Source organism: Rhipicephalus sanguineus, chromosome 3, assembly GCF_013339695.2.
Source record: "Rhipicephalus sanguineus isolate Rsan-2018 chromosome 3, BIME_Rsan_1.4, whole genome shotgun sequence".
NCBI classification, from domain to species: Eukaryota; Metazoa; Arthropoda; class Arachnida; order Ixodida; family Ixodidae; genus Rhipicephalus; species Rhipicephalus sanguineus.
The window spans coordinates 154282516-154299375 of record NC_051178.1 but is presented as its reverse complement, the minus strand read 5'-3'; the positions used below and the strand labels follow the sequence as shown (position 1 = coordinate 154299375).

The 16860-nt window shown below is 45.6% G+C and overlaps 2 protein-coding genes across 2 annotated transcripts in view; one reads left to right on the top strand and one right to left on the bottom strand.

Annotated features, from left to right (window-relative positions):
• The window catches only part of LOC119387493 (aquaporin-9), a 55863-nt gene extending 42445 nt beyond the window's left edge, over positions 1-13418 (bottom strand). The window contains exon 1 of the mRNA XM_037654895.2: positions 13033-13418. Coding sequence (XP_037510823.1) covers positions 13033-13098 — 66 coding nt within the window. The 5' untranslated portion in view covers positions 13099-13418. The remainder of the gene's footprint in view (positions 1-13032) is intronic.
• LOC119385134 (uncharacterized) overlaps positions 1-16860 on the top strand; it is a 332809-nt gene that overhangs the window by 230396 nt on the left and 85553 nt on the right. The window lies entirely within an intron of this gene.

Genomic DNA, 16860 nt, shown 5'->3' with positions numbered 1-16860 from the left:
TCTTTTCACGTAACATTCACGAATGAAATGAACTTCGCTGCGACCCGTGACGCCAAACCTATACATGCATGTTTATGAGTCAATGCTTGGGTGTCGTGGTTGTCATTTGAAAATTTCAGTGCCAGTAGCGTTAAAGCTCGACAATTAGTGGCCCATATAAAGTACGACAACACGGTGTGTTACGACAGCGCGACAGCGTTTAGTGTATGGTTCCTAAGAATATATCTCGGCGCCACGTCACTCGGCGGTAATTTTTAGCGACTGTGAAGTGAGGCAGTCAGTATATAGTTGCTTGCGGCTGGGCTTCTAAGCGGTGTGTTTGTTCTCACGGCGGCATAAGAAAGCGACCTTTCTCATTTCCCCTTTTCAGCAGCGCTATCGTCAGTGTACACTTGAGGCGCAATTGCCCCTGTTATTTAGATAACGAATGCATGCTGACGACAGGCTTACGCGTATATACAGACGCTCTCAAGTTGCGCATATTCGAAATGACGCCCGCAATATAGCTATATTAGCATGTTTAATTGTGTGTTATCTACATGGGACACCTATGAGCCGACAGGAGGCGCATTACAACGAACAACTGCTTTCGTGCATTCGAGAACTGTTCTGACACTCCTATACGATGCGAGGTCAGTGACCTGCGTGCGATTGTATAAAGCGTCGATCCTCGTTGACAGTACACAAATTTACGTTTATAATATATGCATGCGCTAGAATTCATGTCATTGTTCAGCTTCCCCATAATTATTACGTTAACCTTCGACCCGGCTTCGAGTTAGGTAACAATGAGCTTGATTTGGGTAACTTTCAGTAATAGTTGCAATTAGGCCTTTTGCCACAACTGTGTGAATGACCCCCGGAGGATCGCAAGCTTAAGCAGCGCGTGTTTCTATCATTAGGAGAGCTTTCCAGGGAACGTACATCAACGCTCGGTCGTTAAGTATGCTGGCTTAAATAACATTAAGGACAACACAATAAGTATGTTTGCTTACGCACTCTCTAAAGCGCATGGAAACACTTACTCAACTGGTGTTACATGCAAAACTGATACTTCTCGTCCTGCTCGAAGCGTAGAAGCAGAGTCACCTATAAGGTTTTTTGTTTTCTTTTATATTCCATCGGAAGCTATATTAACCTTTCCTACACTGCATCTAACTGTTCCAATGCGGTAAGTTGTTTCAGGTGGTCACATTTTAACCAAAAACTAGGTGCGCTTATAGTAGGATTTATTCGTTGCTGTAAATTGCTATATTGCAAAACGTTAACTAAAACTGTGACGTCATGGTTTGTTGCCCATTTTTTTTTAATAGCCACCCTTAGTTTAAAACTGCGAAGCGCGCTATGCCAGTTTCCAGCCCATGTTAAGAATTTGCCACCACTGTCCGATTAAAAAAAAAAAGGATACGTACGAAGTAGGACTTCCTCTCCCTCTCTTTTTTTTTTCGGTATGCCCTCTTTACTCGTTCACTAGGTTACCACGTGTATGGTGCTTTCTTTTTCATATGGTCGGGAACGTACAGACTCATGAGAGGCTAATCGTAACTCTCGGTGCGAAGAATCAGCTGACGCTCATCATATCTACCACATGTTTCCAATGCCAAGGTCGAAAAACAGCAACGCCACGTTTATCATCGTGGAATTGCAGCGGATATGTTGGGTCTCAGATCAGAACGGAGTGAGTCATGTTCTAGCCACCAGACTACACATACGAAAGAAAATACTATACTTTAACGTCGTACAAGTTCCTATTTAACGGTGACAAAGGTCACGTTGTTGAGAGTGAGAAATACGACGACCTCGCTGACTGCTACTTAAGCTTAAGTAATTTCATCCCTTTGAGAACGTCATCCCAACCTTCTATGTCCAATCTACATATACAGCCATCGCTGTCACACACCTTCCATTCTTCGTGATATATCATTCTCGTAATGAAAACAGCGCGAAAGCACGACGTAGGGTAAGAAGCAGACAACACAATCGCCCTCGATGTCTGATTCTTAGCCTCCGTCCCGTTTTCGCGTTTTCCTTACCTTAGTAACGTGTACCAACTGGCCCTTCAAGATAACCGACTCGTGAACTGAAGCAAAGTACATTAAATACTGCGCTAGCTGTTAAGACGTTTCTCGTAAGTAAATGAGTTCATTAAAATATGAAACTCAATAATTGGTTTGAGAACGAATAAAAATTATTTATTTTTATTTTATTTACTTATTTACAAAATACTGCAGGCCCAAACAGGGGCCCAAGCAGTAGGGGCAAAAGTACACGAGAAAAAAAAATAAATCAAGGCAGAGCAATCGCATACTCAGCAGAAAATAACACTGATAAATGTAAAAAAAGAAACTGCAGCATAAAATAAGGCAAAAACCCCATAATTTCTTTGGAAGTGGCACTCCAAAGTGAAGCAGCAAAAGTAGAAACAATGAAACGAAACGAAACGAAATGTCGTTGATATAGTAGTGAATAGCGAACAGTAGTTAACAGGTAGCCATCATTCAGCTACCACTGTAAACATTATCCAGATATGATGGTATGCAAGAGAAACGGCAGTTGAATTAGGCTAGAAACTACCATTATCTATACCATTATTGACATCATATTCGTCGTCAAACATAGTGTGTTCAAGGGCCAAGGAAGGGCGCTGCCTTTAAAGAAGATATACAGTTTGCGTAATAGTATTTGTCTACTTTTCAAAAGATAAGCGAAGCTGCCAGCACGTGTCGAGGACGTGACCAAACCGCCTTCACGCGGCGTTTATCCTGTCCTATACGGTACATCTCGTACGTGTGTACCGCCTACTTGGTGTCGCAAGAAAGCACAAACTCAAACAAGGGATTTCTGTTCCAAATGAGCAAAAATATCTTGGGCATGGCTTCATTCCAAGCTCAAGGCGAGATTAACGTTGTCACATCGATATACTGGAGAAAGAAAGAAAGAAAGAAAGAAAGAAAGAAAGAAAGAAAGAAAGAAAGAAAGAAAGAAAGAAAGAAAGAAAGAAAGAAAGAAAGAAAGAAAGAAAGAAAGAAAGAAAGAAAGAAAGAAAGAAAGAAAGAAAGAAAGAAAGAAAGCGAATTGAGGTTATATAGAGGGTCCAAAAGGTGCTATTAGGTTTCAGGCGCTCGTTTGATCACAGAGGTTATGGTGTTATCTTCGCCTTTTCTCACTTCGCGCTCAAGGATTCTGGAAGGCTGTGTTCCCCACGAGTGCGTGGTTCGCGATTTCACAATATCTCATGTGCAAATAAGCTTTCCCAGTCCTGTGTTCGGCGGAGCCGGCAGAACTAATAAAAAAAAATGGATTGCTCGCAAAATTTGTTAAAGGTCAACTGTATACTTGAATCTGACTTGTGTCCCCAAACTAAGTGCGTCAAAAACAATATTTTCTCATTAAAATCTTTTCAGATAGCCCCACAGACTACATGCATTCACAGTAGCGTGGAGCGCACGCACACGATAATGAGCTTTAGAAGAGTAGAAGTGTGGGCTAATTGGTGAAGCATACTTGGTAAAATAAGGCGCAACAAATGGGACAGAAAGATGAGACAGACGGGACGAGCGCTACTAACAACTGTGAACCTTTATTGGAAAGCATCGTCGCAGCTAAACAATATTCGTCGCATCGTCGCAGCTAAACAATAGACTACGAATATTTTTTACGCTGTGCGATGTTCTGCAATGCTTGACCTTTAAGGCACATGCTAAGGCGGAATGAATTAGTACTCGGCATATGCATGTGCACGCGGCGCTCTGCTTTAACGGAACCAGTTTAAACCGACTGAGAACGTGACGTCAATAGCAAAACAATAGGCAAAGCGCCGATGAACAATGGGAACGGCAAGTCGATGCCTTTATTTCGTTTTGGTATGTGCCCGTGTCAGTTGTAAACGATAGTCGGAACACGATGTCCCGGAAAAAAAGAACGCTGAAGCGTTGGTGTGCGCTATGCTCGCCACAATTCCAGAAGGCTACGATGAAATGCTGCGTTTCAAACTGGCTTTCCCCTAATCCATATACGTGTGATTCCATTCTTCCGTTCAGTCACTACATGTTAGTTAGGATTCTTGCAATGTTGGTGACGTCAAAAAAGAAGCTTGGGGTCTCTTATGTGTTCGCCTAAGACGACTCGAAGGCGAAAGTCATCTCCCTTTTCTGCTCAGTCGATGTGTTTATCCTGCCCCTCCTCCGAAAACTTTCTGCACCTAACGTGGTTTTGCGCAGCCTCCAAGATCGGAGGCGTTGCAAGCTTCTGCACCTCACCTGGTATTGCGCTGGTATTGGCACCTGGTATTGGCATCGGCCCACCTTTGACCAAGGCACGATGTAATATGGTGACGTCATCATGTGACGTCATAGTGAATTCACGATGACGTCACAAATTTTGGCGTTCTGTGACGCCATTATGACGTGATCACGTGACGATGATCTATTGCATCGCTCGTGTTGACGTCGGCGCCACCGACAGTCAATTTTCGTGTTCGACGAGGCATCTAAGGCTTTCACCTTCAAATATATTCGCTGACGTGATCGGAAGTGCGAGCACTTATTTAAGCAAGAATTTCAATGACGGCACTTCGGTGGTGTACTGCGGAGTAAATTGTTCAACTGAGCTGCTTCTTTACGGCGAAGCCAGAACACGCTGTACGTCAACGTTCTCTCCTTCTGCCCCGCTGCAAGTGTATTTTCGTTTTTAAAGTCAAGATCGTGATACAGCCACCTCGGCCGGAAATCGAACCGGCGACCTTATGCTCTGCAGCCCCGCAGCGGATTCACCAAAAACGTGCTTCTGAGGTGAGTTCACTGTAACCCAGCGACGCGCGCTTGGCTTTTACTGGGAGCTTCACTTTTATCTTTGGCATCCTTTTGCCGCCGTTGGCACAGTTACGCAAGTGGCAAAGTTCGCTGAACGCTGTACCCCTTGGCAACCAGCTTCAGTCGGCCGTCGAGGCGATGCCAAAAACAACCCTCTCTCCCCTCTTTAATCTGGTTGTGATGAAAAAATAAATAAAAATAAAGAATGAGCCAAATAAACCAAAAAAGAGAAGGCAAAGTATTTCGGAGCAACACACGCCAAGAGCGGGTCGTCGACAAAGCAGCTCACATACGACGCGAGGGAGAAAGGTAGTTTAATCTTTGCAGACAAACTGCAAAAGCTTTCTTTAGCTGCTTGGGTGCTAAGTCCCAAAACCTCTCCAACAACTACATACGCAATACTGGTGCGACGCCTACCATAATTCAATGTCTGGGTCAACCAGGGGTCAGTTTACCCGTTCCGTCGACACGGGTATGCCACTTAAGTGTTACACGACCCCAGTGGTGGGAACGACGAAGGCAATAGATACTGCTCTTCTTTTTTGGCGCCGTTAGAGACAGAGCCATATGAAGAAAGCGAAGGAAAACAAAATGATCGAAGAGTCGCTATGATGTAGAGAGACGTCATTTGTAGGCGTTATACATTGAACGATATTCCGTTTCTTTCGCTGCTCACAGCCATGAGTAGGTTTCAAGCCAACACGTTATGATTGATGTAAACTTTCCAGAAATGCATTCTTTACGAAGGAATGAAATGCTTTACTATAGTTAGTCGTGGAGACCCACTGTGAAAGAGACGAAGAACGCTCACGTCACGCGCTCTTTCGTTTCTCCTAAATGTCAGCCATTACACGGAGCGAGACTTGAAGAGCAAATACTCAAGTAGTTTCGGCAAATTTCACGTGAACACTATTTCCGCGCTCTGAACCAACACAGCCTCGCAGCTGCGTCCTCGTTTCCAATACAACTTAATTAAGCCGTCTGTTTACCTCACCTCGGGTCGTCGTCTGTGGCGCCAACGTGCTGCGCTTACTAACCCTCTGTGACGCCCTTCGTGCGTCCTCTAGCAGGACAATTTGCCCCCTGGCGAGAGAACGCCGAATATCATTCCCGGTTCCTCTCCAAGAGAAGGGAAATAAGGGAGAGCGCCTTCCTTGCGGTCGCCATGCCAACGACGACTCGTTCCTCCCTGGTTCCTCCCGTGCCCCTCCGCATACGTCGCATGTGACGTCACGGGCCCCGCACGTTCGCGCGCGCTGACTACGTCCCGGTGTGACGTAACGCCATTGATCGCCGGCGGCTGACGACACTCGCCGGCTCAGCGCTGACACACTGCACGTGTGCGTCTGCTTTTAGCAGACCCCACCAACGCAACGTGCCGGCCGGCACGTTGAGAGCGACGACAAGCAGACGGCGACGCCAAACGACGCCGGTGACCCACATTTTGGCGGCCTAGCCCAGCTTGACTCGTGGCGACACGCGCGAAGAGAACACTCGGGCGAAAGCACTCGTGTATATGTATAAACACGGGGTCCTAGCAGCATTTTGTCCGCGCCCTGGGTTAGTGGGACTGGGTTTGAGGCGCACTACCTGGACTCGCACTAACGTAGCCAGGGGGGGTGGGTGAGGGAGGCGAAACTCTTTGCTTGCCCCCCCCCCCCCTCCACCCCCCCCCCTCAAGAAAAAGAATTCTGGCAATGCTACTGTAGGCTCGGGTGTCTTGAGCCAATGTTTTCCGGAGAAAGTAGCGAACAGAGAAGGGACGAAAACTGCGCTCTCGCTGAGTGTACTTTTTGTTCAGCAAGAGAAAGAGTGCATGGTTGACTTGCTTTCCTTTTCTATTTTCAGTCATACCCTATATAGACGCTGCCGCATGAAGGCCAACAAACTTGAATGGAATTTAGCCGTTGTAACTGTTTCTGTCAAGGCTACCTGTAATCGCATGGGCTGTAGCCAATGCCAGGGCTACTCTGCTGTTTGAAGGTTTTTTGTAAGCTAAGATCGAGACGATGATCTATAACCACCCTCTCATCTTCAGCCGCCACCGAGGAACTTTGAGGCACTGCACTCTACGACAACGGCAGCACGACAGTTCAAGCAAAAAGATGAAGTTTTGTGCTCCGGTTGAGACTGCGTGGTTCGTTTGCCGATCAGCCGTCAACCTATGCGGTCGACCCACACTTTTAGACAAAGGCACCGGCGTATGCGACAGACTGTCACAGAAAAATGCGCGTTCATTAAAGTGAACCCATCTTCATTGCAGCAGGCAAACTACTATATAACCAAGTGTCATCGAACTTTTATGAAGAGGTTACATGCGATTTTGATGAGGATGCACCTCTATTTTACTGTTTTGCTATATAAACCGCCAAGTGTATATCATGTGAGCGTCGCTTGAACGTCGACCGCGTAGTTGCGACATACTTCGCCGGGATTGTTGAGGTGCAGACGTAGCAACAAAAATAAATATAAATACGCATACACAGAGAAAAAGGAATCGGGAGCAAAGCCGGGGACAGGTGTGTGTGTATATATATATATATATATATATATATATATATATATATATATATATATATATATATATATATTAAAAAGAATATTTCTGGCTATCAGTTAAGACAAAGGCCGGTCCCCGGCCGAAAGCTCAGAATAAATGTTATGTTTTTCACTGTGACTTCCTCTTATATATAATACTATGAGAGGTAGCACTTCAAGAAAACTTCGTTTATTACGTCGACGTTTCGGTCGGAGCCTGACCTTTATCAAGATAAAGGCCAGGCTCTGACCGAAACGTCTTTCTTGAAGTGCCACCTCTCATACTTATACTACGGCAACCAAAGGCAACCTATATATATATATATATATATATATATATATATATATATATATATATATATATATATATATATATATATATATATATATATATATCCTGATTGATCCATGGGCTTTTCAAAAAGTCCTGGTTGGCAGGTGGTCATTGTGCCTATCGATTTGGTTCGCTGTGGGGATGACGAAACCGGGTTCAGTGTTGCGTTGGGTCGCACCCTGCACTTTTGGAGTGTCAATAAACAGAGTCGAGCTAGTCGAGCGTGTACATTGTTCAGAAGCAATTACCTCGCAAGTCAGGCGTTTTCGATTGGTAACCAAGCATCGCCAGGGTAATTGGGGCTCCTGTTTACCGCCGGCCGGCTGCACGATCATCGGCTCGCTAGCTATAAATGACTAGCGAATATAATAAATGAACAAGATCCACGTCCTTTTATTAGGGTGGGATGCGTTTGTTTCGGAAACACTGGTTACCATTCGCAGATATTACGGTAGCGGCCAATAAAACGATTCTCGTGGTCGCAAGTGATGACGTACCATCTCTGGGCAAACTGTGCACTAAGGAAAGCAATGACTTTCCTCTGGACCTTAATCAAGGCCCCCAGCGCCAAGAATATATGACGCCGAAAAAAATGCGTCACCTCGATGACACCGATACTTCGCGGTTATTCGCGCCCAACCACGATATAACCATGTACTACCGCAACCTCACCGGCCATGGTGGTCTAGTGGGTATGGTGCTCGATTGGTGACCCGAAGGTAGCGGGATCGAATCCCCCCGCGACGGCCGCATTTTCGATGGAGGCAGAAATGCTTGAGGCCCGTGTACTTTGGTTTAGGTGCACGTTAAAGAATTCCAGGTGGTCGAAATTTCCGGAGCCCTCCACTACGGCGTCTCTCATAATCATATCGTGGTTTTGAAAAGTTAAACCCTAGCAATCATTATTACTGCAACCTCACGATAATTACCTCAACGTAATCAGGGTTAACGTTCTCCGTATATTTACATTACATGCGTGATAATAAAGTAGTGCTGACACGATACATACGAAATCTTATTATTATTTTTTTGCGTGAAATTAGGAGCTGCTGCATGTGACCGAAAAATCCTAGAAGAAATACCGGTAAGCCTCGAAGTACCCCAGGTAATTTACTACGATAACTTATATGCAAGCCAGCTTCGGTATCGTTTGCTAGTAGGTGCACTTATCATGACGCAATGAGACAGCAGATGACGTAATGAAACAGCTAGCAGACGTGGGAGCCTAACACTTTTCTGGCACTCGCTCCGGCTCATCCGGTAGTCCACAAAATTGATTTGTTGAGCCACACAACGCTATATACATAAAAGAAATTTTAGAGGCCCTCTGGTGGCTTGGCAGATACTATTTTTTCCCTGGGATTTTGAGATCGAGGTCCTCCGCACTTGATGAAAGAAAGGATTATATTCCTCAATTTCAAGGTGACTCCTTGTAGCCTTCTGTCAATGGTCTGAGCGGAACATCCAGCCTGCGCTTGCTCTTTCTTTGCGGTTAGTCAAGGAGCCTTAAGCAGTGCTCGGGCTTCTCTCGCGGGCTTAGTAAAATGCTGAGTCCTTATTAGCTTACTAAATTAGGCGAACCAGTGGCGCCGCAACCGCACAAGCGTCCACATGTGGACAAACGTAATGGAAGCTGTTTATTGACCAGTGTCGGCCACACTGGATGCCCGGCAGTGTCAACTTTTATTCCTTAGTCAGAAAACCCTCCGTACTAATATCCTTGAAGGGCACAATAATATCTTGCGTAAGAGCCGCGATAATCCGATCCGTCGCGTTCAATTCACTCCCAAACTGAAGCTGGCAGTCGTCACCGTTCTGCGGAAAGCATGGAGTCTGTAACGGAAGGCAGGCGGTGGTCGGGGGTGAAGAGATGAGCGTTGCGTTGACTTCCACAGTGTAAAGAAAAACTTGGCGCTGTCGCCCACGTCGGCAGAAGCAGCAGCAGTGGCTCAGCTGTCATTTATAAACGCGGGTACGCCCTTCAATTGACCTTGAGGGGCCCTGCAGGGCCCGGGGTCGATCCGACTGTTCTGCCAAGACGCCCTTGGAGGTCACGTGAGCCGCACAACGAGTGTCAATGCGACCTAATTGCAGAAGGACTCATACGCTTACGAACACCTACATGTGTGCGGGTAGGCACGTGCTTCTTTGACGCGCAGCGGGCTCATTAAACGCAAAACAAAAGCCCCGTACTCCACGTGAGTGCGGTGCTCAGGTACTGAACCGAACGTCTCAAGAGGTTTCTAGCAACAATTGAGTTGCGATATGCAATTCACAGTTACACAATAGGGGGCTGTGACCGAGTTATCGCATTCGTGATGATACACGTTCTACGACCTCATAGACTTCGCTATAGGGATGAGCTATCAGAAACCTTTAGAGCGTGTTAGGGCACGATATCCACCATACTTGCGCGATTAAAAGTTCAAGCATCTGCATTGAGTATGCGCAAGCGAACTGTTGCCTGATGCTCTTTCTTGAGAAATTTACAGGTCTGTTCGGGCCAGTGTTTTTTACTCCCCTGAATCACTGTATTCGACTAGCAGTAGTAAATAGGTTGTGTTTCCTCACTACTTTCCTGAATCTTTCTTTGTACTGACTGCGACTAGCGTGTTTCCTCACTATGCCTTTTGATGTGGCCTTCTTGGTTTCCTTAAAAATGAAAGGTGGTGCTCGAGGTGCAGGGAAACAGCCACTACCTTGTGAAGTCCATTAGCTGATATTACATTCGACGGTACCTTTTGCAAAAAGACTGTAAAAAGTGCAAAAAAGAGCGTGTCGCTGATATAGCGTGAAGCGAACGCGTAGTCTCGTTTTGCAGGATACTTCGACAATCCCTCTGCTCGAACTTTAAGCTGGGCTGCATTTCGCTTTGAGTATCCTTAAAACGCTGTGCAGCATTTAATTAGCCGGGGTCCATGTCTGATTTAAGGTTAAAGTAGCCTGTACGCGCGCTCTATAGATACGCAACCTTATTTTAATCACATTTCCTACACTCACATTAATTCGCTACGTCATATTGGTTAGGGCAAAAACAGGTTTTCATGGGTTCGTCTTGGAGCGTACGAATCTTCCGGCAACGCGGAATATATTCTCATCCTCCGAAGCTGGTACGGCATGAGCGACATAAATTAGTCACTGTATGTAGGCCCTAACCTAAAAAGTTCAGTGTTCGTTGTACAAAGGTATTTTTCGGCAATTTTCTTTTGGGGTAATCTGAAAGTATTTTGTCGAGCAGCGAACTAACTGCTGTTGCGCTGTCATGTAGTTCTTGCTTCGACAAAGTTGAGGCAGAAGAAGTCACAGGTTAGCGGTGACATGCGCTGACATGCGCTGACGTTCATTGTTGATTTATCGTCCTATCTCTAGGCGTAAATACAGTTCAGGAATCGTCCGATGAATTCGTGAGACATTCCGGTCGATTTATAGTGTGCGTTTATTGTCCGCATAGGAGCAGATACAGTGCAGTTTTCTTTTCCTTTAATGCAATCTTTTTCTTTCTCAAATTACTAGTCCGAGCTCATTATGTATCCGGTTATTTTACTTTCCGGCACTTTTTTCTTGATTTTTCATCTGTCAGGTTTGACTTCCGTAGGTAATGAACATATACACTGGAATCAATGCGTGCTGGAAATTTCCCCGGGCGGTTCTCTATCTGTTGTGTGTTATCGCCCATACTGGTGTATTTCTACTAAACAATTTTGTGATTCTTCAATCAATCAATCAATAGGTTTATTATCAATCAATCAATAAGTTTATTATCATGATATAATACGTTTATTATCATGATTGCATTCTTATTCAATTTCTGACTTTAGAATGCGATGTTCGAAATCAAATCCTTTGAATAACTTTTTATCCCTCCGAGATCACTGTTAGTTAAAATTTGAGTTACGTGAGTTTTGTACATCTCGGAATATAAAAAATATAGGCACATTCTTTTTTGTCTTTTTCTCTGAAAATTATTTTCAGTTTTTACCACCTCCTTCAATAGTTGTTGTTTAGATCAAAGTATTGTGCACTGTGCACGAATGTTCTGATAAAAAAAATCAGAAGGGAATGACGCAATATAAAAACCAATTTCTAGCCACCATACGCGATGAGTTGTTTGTAAACATAAAAAATGCAAAGATACAAAAGAAATGAACAGCGTGATACATACACATTTCTTCTCTCAACCCCGCCTGCTATATATACCTGGGTAATCGTCGATCGAGTGCGTTACCCACGCGCTCCTTCCAGTAAGTGTACTTCCCACATATTCAAGATAACAATCAAACAAGCGCACCAAACCACCTGCCAATTTCAGTTTGTCGAGTTACCGCCACCACCACTTAGTATTGTTGACGCAGTGCCGATTGTATCACGTAAGATTGCCTCAGCTTTGTGCTGTGTTCTTTTCGTAAAGCTCCGCCATATTTTGACAAGTCCAAGCTTTACTACGATATTCGCAAGATTAAATAAAAGCGTTTTGACACTGGAAACATACAGAGCGCATAAATTTGACCTGACTCAGTGCATGTTGCTGGAACCTCCGATAACATTAGAGTGAGAGCGAAGAATTACTTGACAAATTTAAAGATAAGAAAAGCACTCCGAAAATCTCTCTGTTTTCGAGCAGTTTACATGCAACCAATTGATTGGATCAGGTATGCAATACTACTATCACAAGCTTTAAGTTTCGAAACATTGAGCTCGCGAAGATGGACGTGTAAGCTGACGCAGTATGGTGACCGGTAGACAGCAGCAAAATCTGGCAGCGAAAAATTCCTGCAGCGAGTTGATTTGCACCCTCACTTATCACATCTTACAACGTTCGGTGTATAATGTCATTCCACGAAGGGGGGGGCGGGGTGGTGGATAGATATCTATCCTAATAAAATTCATAATTCGCAGGAGTTAAAGCTGGCGTGAACGGGCTATGGCGACAAAAAAAAAATCTCAAAGTAGTAATTTTCATTTGCGACGGATTAATACGTATCTATGTGCGAGTGCGCTGAAAGCACGCTACGACTGCGCGTCCCCTGCACTGACCTTGGGCTTTCAAAAGCGGTCGCCTGTCTTAGAGGTAAAGCGCTAAAGCGCGCGAAAACACAAAATATTTATTCGCAACGCACCTCGTGCCCCTAATGACTCCGAAGCAAGAACTGAAGTTTAGTTTATGAAACATGTCAGCGAGTATTCAAAAATAAAAATAAAATGGAGGAAAGAGAGGTGACAGCTCAAGCATCCTGTTGCATGCATGCTTTCCGGCACGGCGGCGTGGTGCTGTCATTCTCAGCATCTTGTGTTTTAGTTGGATTGCGCAATCGAATAAAGAAAGATATTTTAAAAAATCTCTTAACTTACGATTAGAATCATTGTTCCGAGGAACTCGCTGATGAGTTGCCGTACGAGCAAGCTCTCGATCTTCATCTTGGATCGTGTCGTCGATGTCTCAGGACCGGACTGTCAAGACGACTACGCGGCGGTCCCGAAGTGCTTCACCGGCTTCCCTGCAGTGCCGGCGTCGTCGTCGTCAAGCTTCCGATCTCACCGTCGAGATGCGTGCTCTGACGATCGCATTGCTGCCGTGCAGCTCCGCGTTCGTCGCCGATGCCGGCGATATTTTCTTTTCTTCCTTCTCTTTCCTCTCTCCCCTGTCGGAAAGGCGGCGCCGGCACCAGGCTTGCGAGGCTCGAGACGCGGCGCGAGACCCAAGCTCGGGGCCCCACTTGATGATGCTAGCAGCTTTTCCTGGCTTGCTCCGATGGGGGTTGCCGCATTTTTATACGCACCGCGGCTTGCCGAGCGACACGATTGGAGGCGCTTTCGGTTTTGTTTTGCCGAGGCTCTCGTTGAATGCGACAGATGGCGCCACCGTCCTACAAAGCCAAGTGGCTCCCTCCGCTAGTGTTTACCTTTCGGCGCTTCGTCGCGGAGAAAGAAAAGGAAGAGGAACTATACTTACCTGAAGTGACGTAACCAATGACGTATTAGTGTGGCGGGTTTTTGAAAAGAAAGTGCACTTTTCTGCTTTGTCCAGCGTAGGCCGTTCAAAGCTACAGAGGCATATAATAAAGAGTTGGTTGCCGCGGCTGGAAAGTGCCATGTTGAGTGGCGCCGATTCAGTTCGTGTTTTGTACATCGAAGCTTTATAGGCTTTACTAATGTCCCTAGATTTTCCCCTCTTCTTTCTTAAGCACAGACAACCATTGAAGCACCGCCGACGAATCTCATTGGCTAAAGCTCGTTTTCGGTAGCCATCTTCTTCCTAACGATTTTCAAGCACCTGGTGAAACGCGTCTCCCACTCAATAATGACAGGGGGTTGGCGGGAGAAGAAACGCGCGTCACGCTAGCATATTGTCCGCTGAAAGATGCGTGGCTAACAGGGGCGTAGCCAGGAATTTTTTTCGGGGGTGGGGGGGAAGGGTTCAACCATGCTTTATGTATGTTCGTGCGTGCGTTTGCATGTGTGCGTGTATATATACGCACTCAAAATTGAAAATTTTCGGGGGGGAGAGAACACATGGACGGCAAACACCAATTAAGATTTCGGGACAGATATAACAAATAATTGAGAAAGACTTTAATGTAGTGATTAACCCAGTGCTGAACAACGGGGCCGCACGTTTCAGCTGTGCTGGTTAACCATATGTACGGAGTCCTTGGGCGGTTTTTTTTTTTTTATATACCGCCACACTGCCTCCATTTTCTAGTAATTCCAATATATCGCTAGCTGACTGTCAAGAATTTACTTTTGACTATGTTCTGTCGGTCAGTTTTTATATAAATGCAGCGAATTGAGTGCTGTTCGTAATTGACTGCATACTGTAGGCTTAGGTTATCCTGTTTACGTATGTAGTTGTCCCAGCCACGGTGTTAGAAGTACAGGTGGAACGACGCAGCACCGGCGCCGTGCGCTCGCTGCGTCGAACTTCGGTTCCTCCGCGCCGTCACGCCGCGAGGTGGCAGGAGCAGTCAAGAGGCTCACAGCGGCGCGCGCCGGCCTCTCTTCCGACCAAGCCACGGTTAGGGTGGCTACCACGGTGACGAAGCAGTTGTCGCCACATTGCTTCCTCGTTTAATTCTTTTTGTGCGATGGCAGGTCATGCTATTCGAGTGAGAAAGCCGTGAAATGGGCAAAAAGTGTTTGTGCCGCGGTGCAACTCTGTGTACAAGACCTGCACTGAAAAGTCGATTTTTCTGCACCCTGAAATGCGGAACGCCTGAATGTTTGGCGCCATGCGATTCCGCGCAAGGACCGCGTGCTGCAGTCGACTGATTACGTGTGCGAGAAGCACTTCGAGCCGAGGTACATAACGAAGACGTGGGAAGCAGTGTACAAAGGGCACGTTCTTGTGAGCACATCACGAAAGGCGGCTCTGGCTAATGACGCCGTGCCGACGAAGTATTGAGTTCGTTTTGAGTTCATCGTCTTGAGTTCATCCACGCCGTGAGTTGGCCCGTTTTTTTTTTTAACACCTACGTGCGTTTGCAGTCTTTCTCTCTCTGTGCGAAAGCTACGCTTGTTAACAATGAGAATATATGGGGTTTTACGTGCTGAAACCACGTTATGATTATGAGGGACGCCGTAGCAGAGCTCCGCAAATTTCGGCAATGTGGTGTTATTTAACTGCACTGACATCGTAGAGTACACGGGTCTCTAGCACGCCGCCTCCATCAAAATGCGACCGCCGCGGCTGGGATCGAACTAGGGAACTTCGGTCAGCAGCCGAGTACCGTAACCGGTGTAGCATCGCGGTTGACTGGCTACGCTCGTAAAGACTCCGCACACCGCGATCGACGTGTTCCTTGAAATACGAAGTAGTAACGCTGTCTTCGGGTGACTATGCGAGACATAAACAGTGAAATATATTCCTCAGTTGGCAAGAGAGAAGAATCGGAAACATATATCCACCATTCATAATGTCTCCCCTTCTCGCAGTGCCAAACCAGGATGCTTTTTCATATCCTTCGTCGGTGCCTCAAACTTAGCTGCTGGCATTCGCTAAAATTCAGTATTTTATGCACGACCAGCTAAACAGTCGTATTCGTGACACATTTTTTTATCCGCGATCAACGACCGCAAATTACTTCGAATGTTCGCGACAGCAAAGACACTGTGCATTTTCTGTTGTAATACTACGGCTAATGCGGTATTTTTTCTAACTATCTAAACTATACTTCTACAAATAGAACTAATTTTTGTCATATTTCAGCGTGACGTCACTGTCATATCTTTAATTGTCCGAATGAGGAAAGCATATGTTGAATTTGCCACCGCCAACCTTCGCGGTGGCAAATTCAACATATTCAACAGGTAGCGGCTGTATCGTCCAAATTTCGATTTATTCGAAGCTATTATTTATTTATTTATTTTTGCGCTCGTTATAGCGCGAACGCACAGTTTTTTTATTCATTTCGAGGGGCGGTCGCGGCTCCGAAGCGACCACGCCTGATACCGCTCTTGAGCCACCAGTAGTGTAGCGCCATCTAGGGCCCTGTGAACAAGACGCCACAAACCGCGGACAAAAGTTCGCCGCTTCCGGAGGCGCCGTCGGTCCACCTATAATACTTCTAACACCGTGGTCCCAGCTATCACGTAACAAGCAAAAAAAAAAAAAATGCGAAGCTTTCGTGCCTTGTATCGTGTATGTCGTTGCCACAGCACCCCGAGATGGCTTCTAGCAATTTTATTGCTCCCGATTAATTAGTTTGCAATTGTTAATTAACTAACTTTCAAATTATTATTCTTATACGTCAACGCTACCTTTAAGATCACATTCCAAAACAGTCGCTTGAAAAAAAATATTTTTCCCATACTTTTGTGGGGCGTCCTTTCGGCGTTTAGAAGAAAGCACGCGATATAGAACTTACAGAACTTTTGCAAGACATGCGCGGCGTATAGCGAACCTCCTGCGTTAAAGGGACACAGAAGGCTGCTAGAAAACAGGAGTATGTTAGCCGAAACGTATTTCATTTTTTAGAGTTTTATTAGGTCGCTGTACGTCTCTCTCTCTCTTTCTTTTCTTTTTTGTCAGGGACAAACTACAGACGCTTTTATTTTTATCCACTGCCATTGTCGGCGTATTAATAGCGCTAGAAAGCTTACACCGATAAGCACTCAATATCGCCTGCGAATTTATATATCCAGTACGAGGAGCATAACGAGATTTGAGGGAATCTTGAAAGT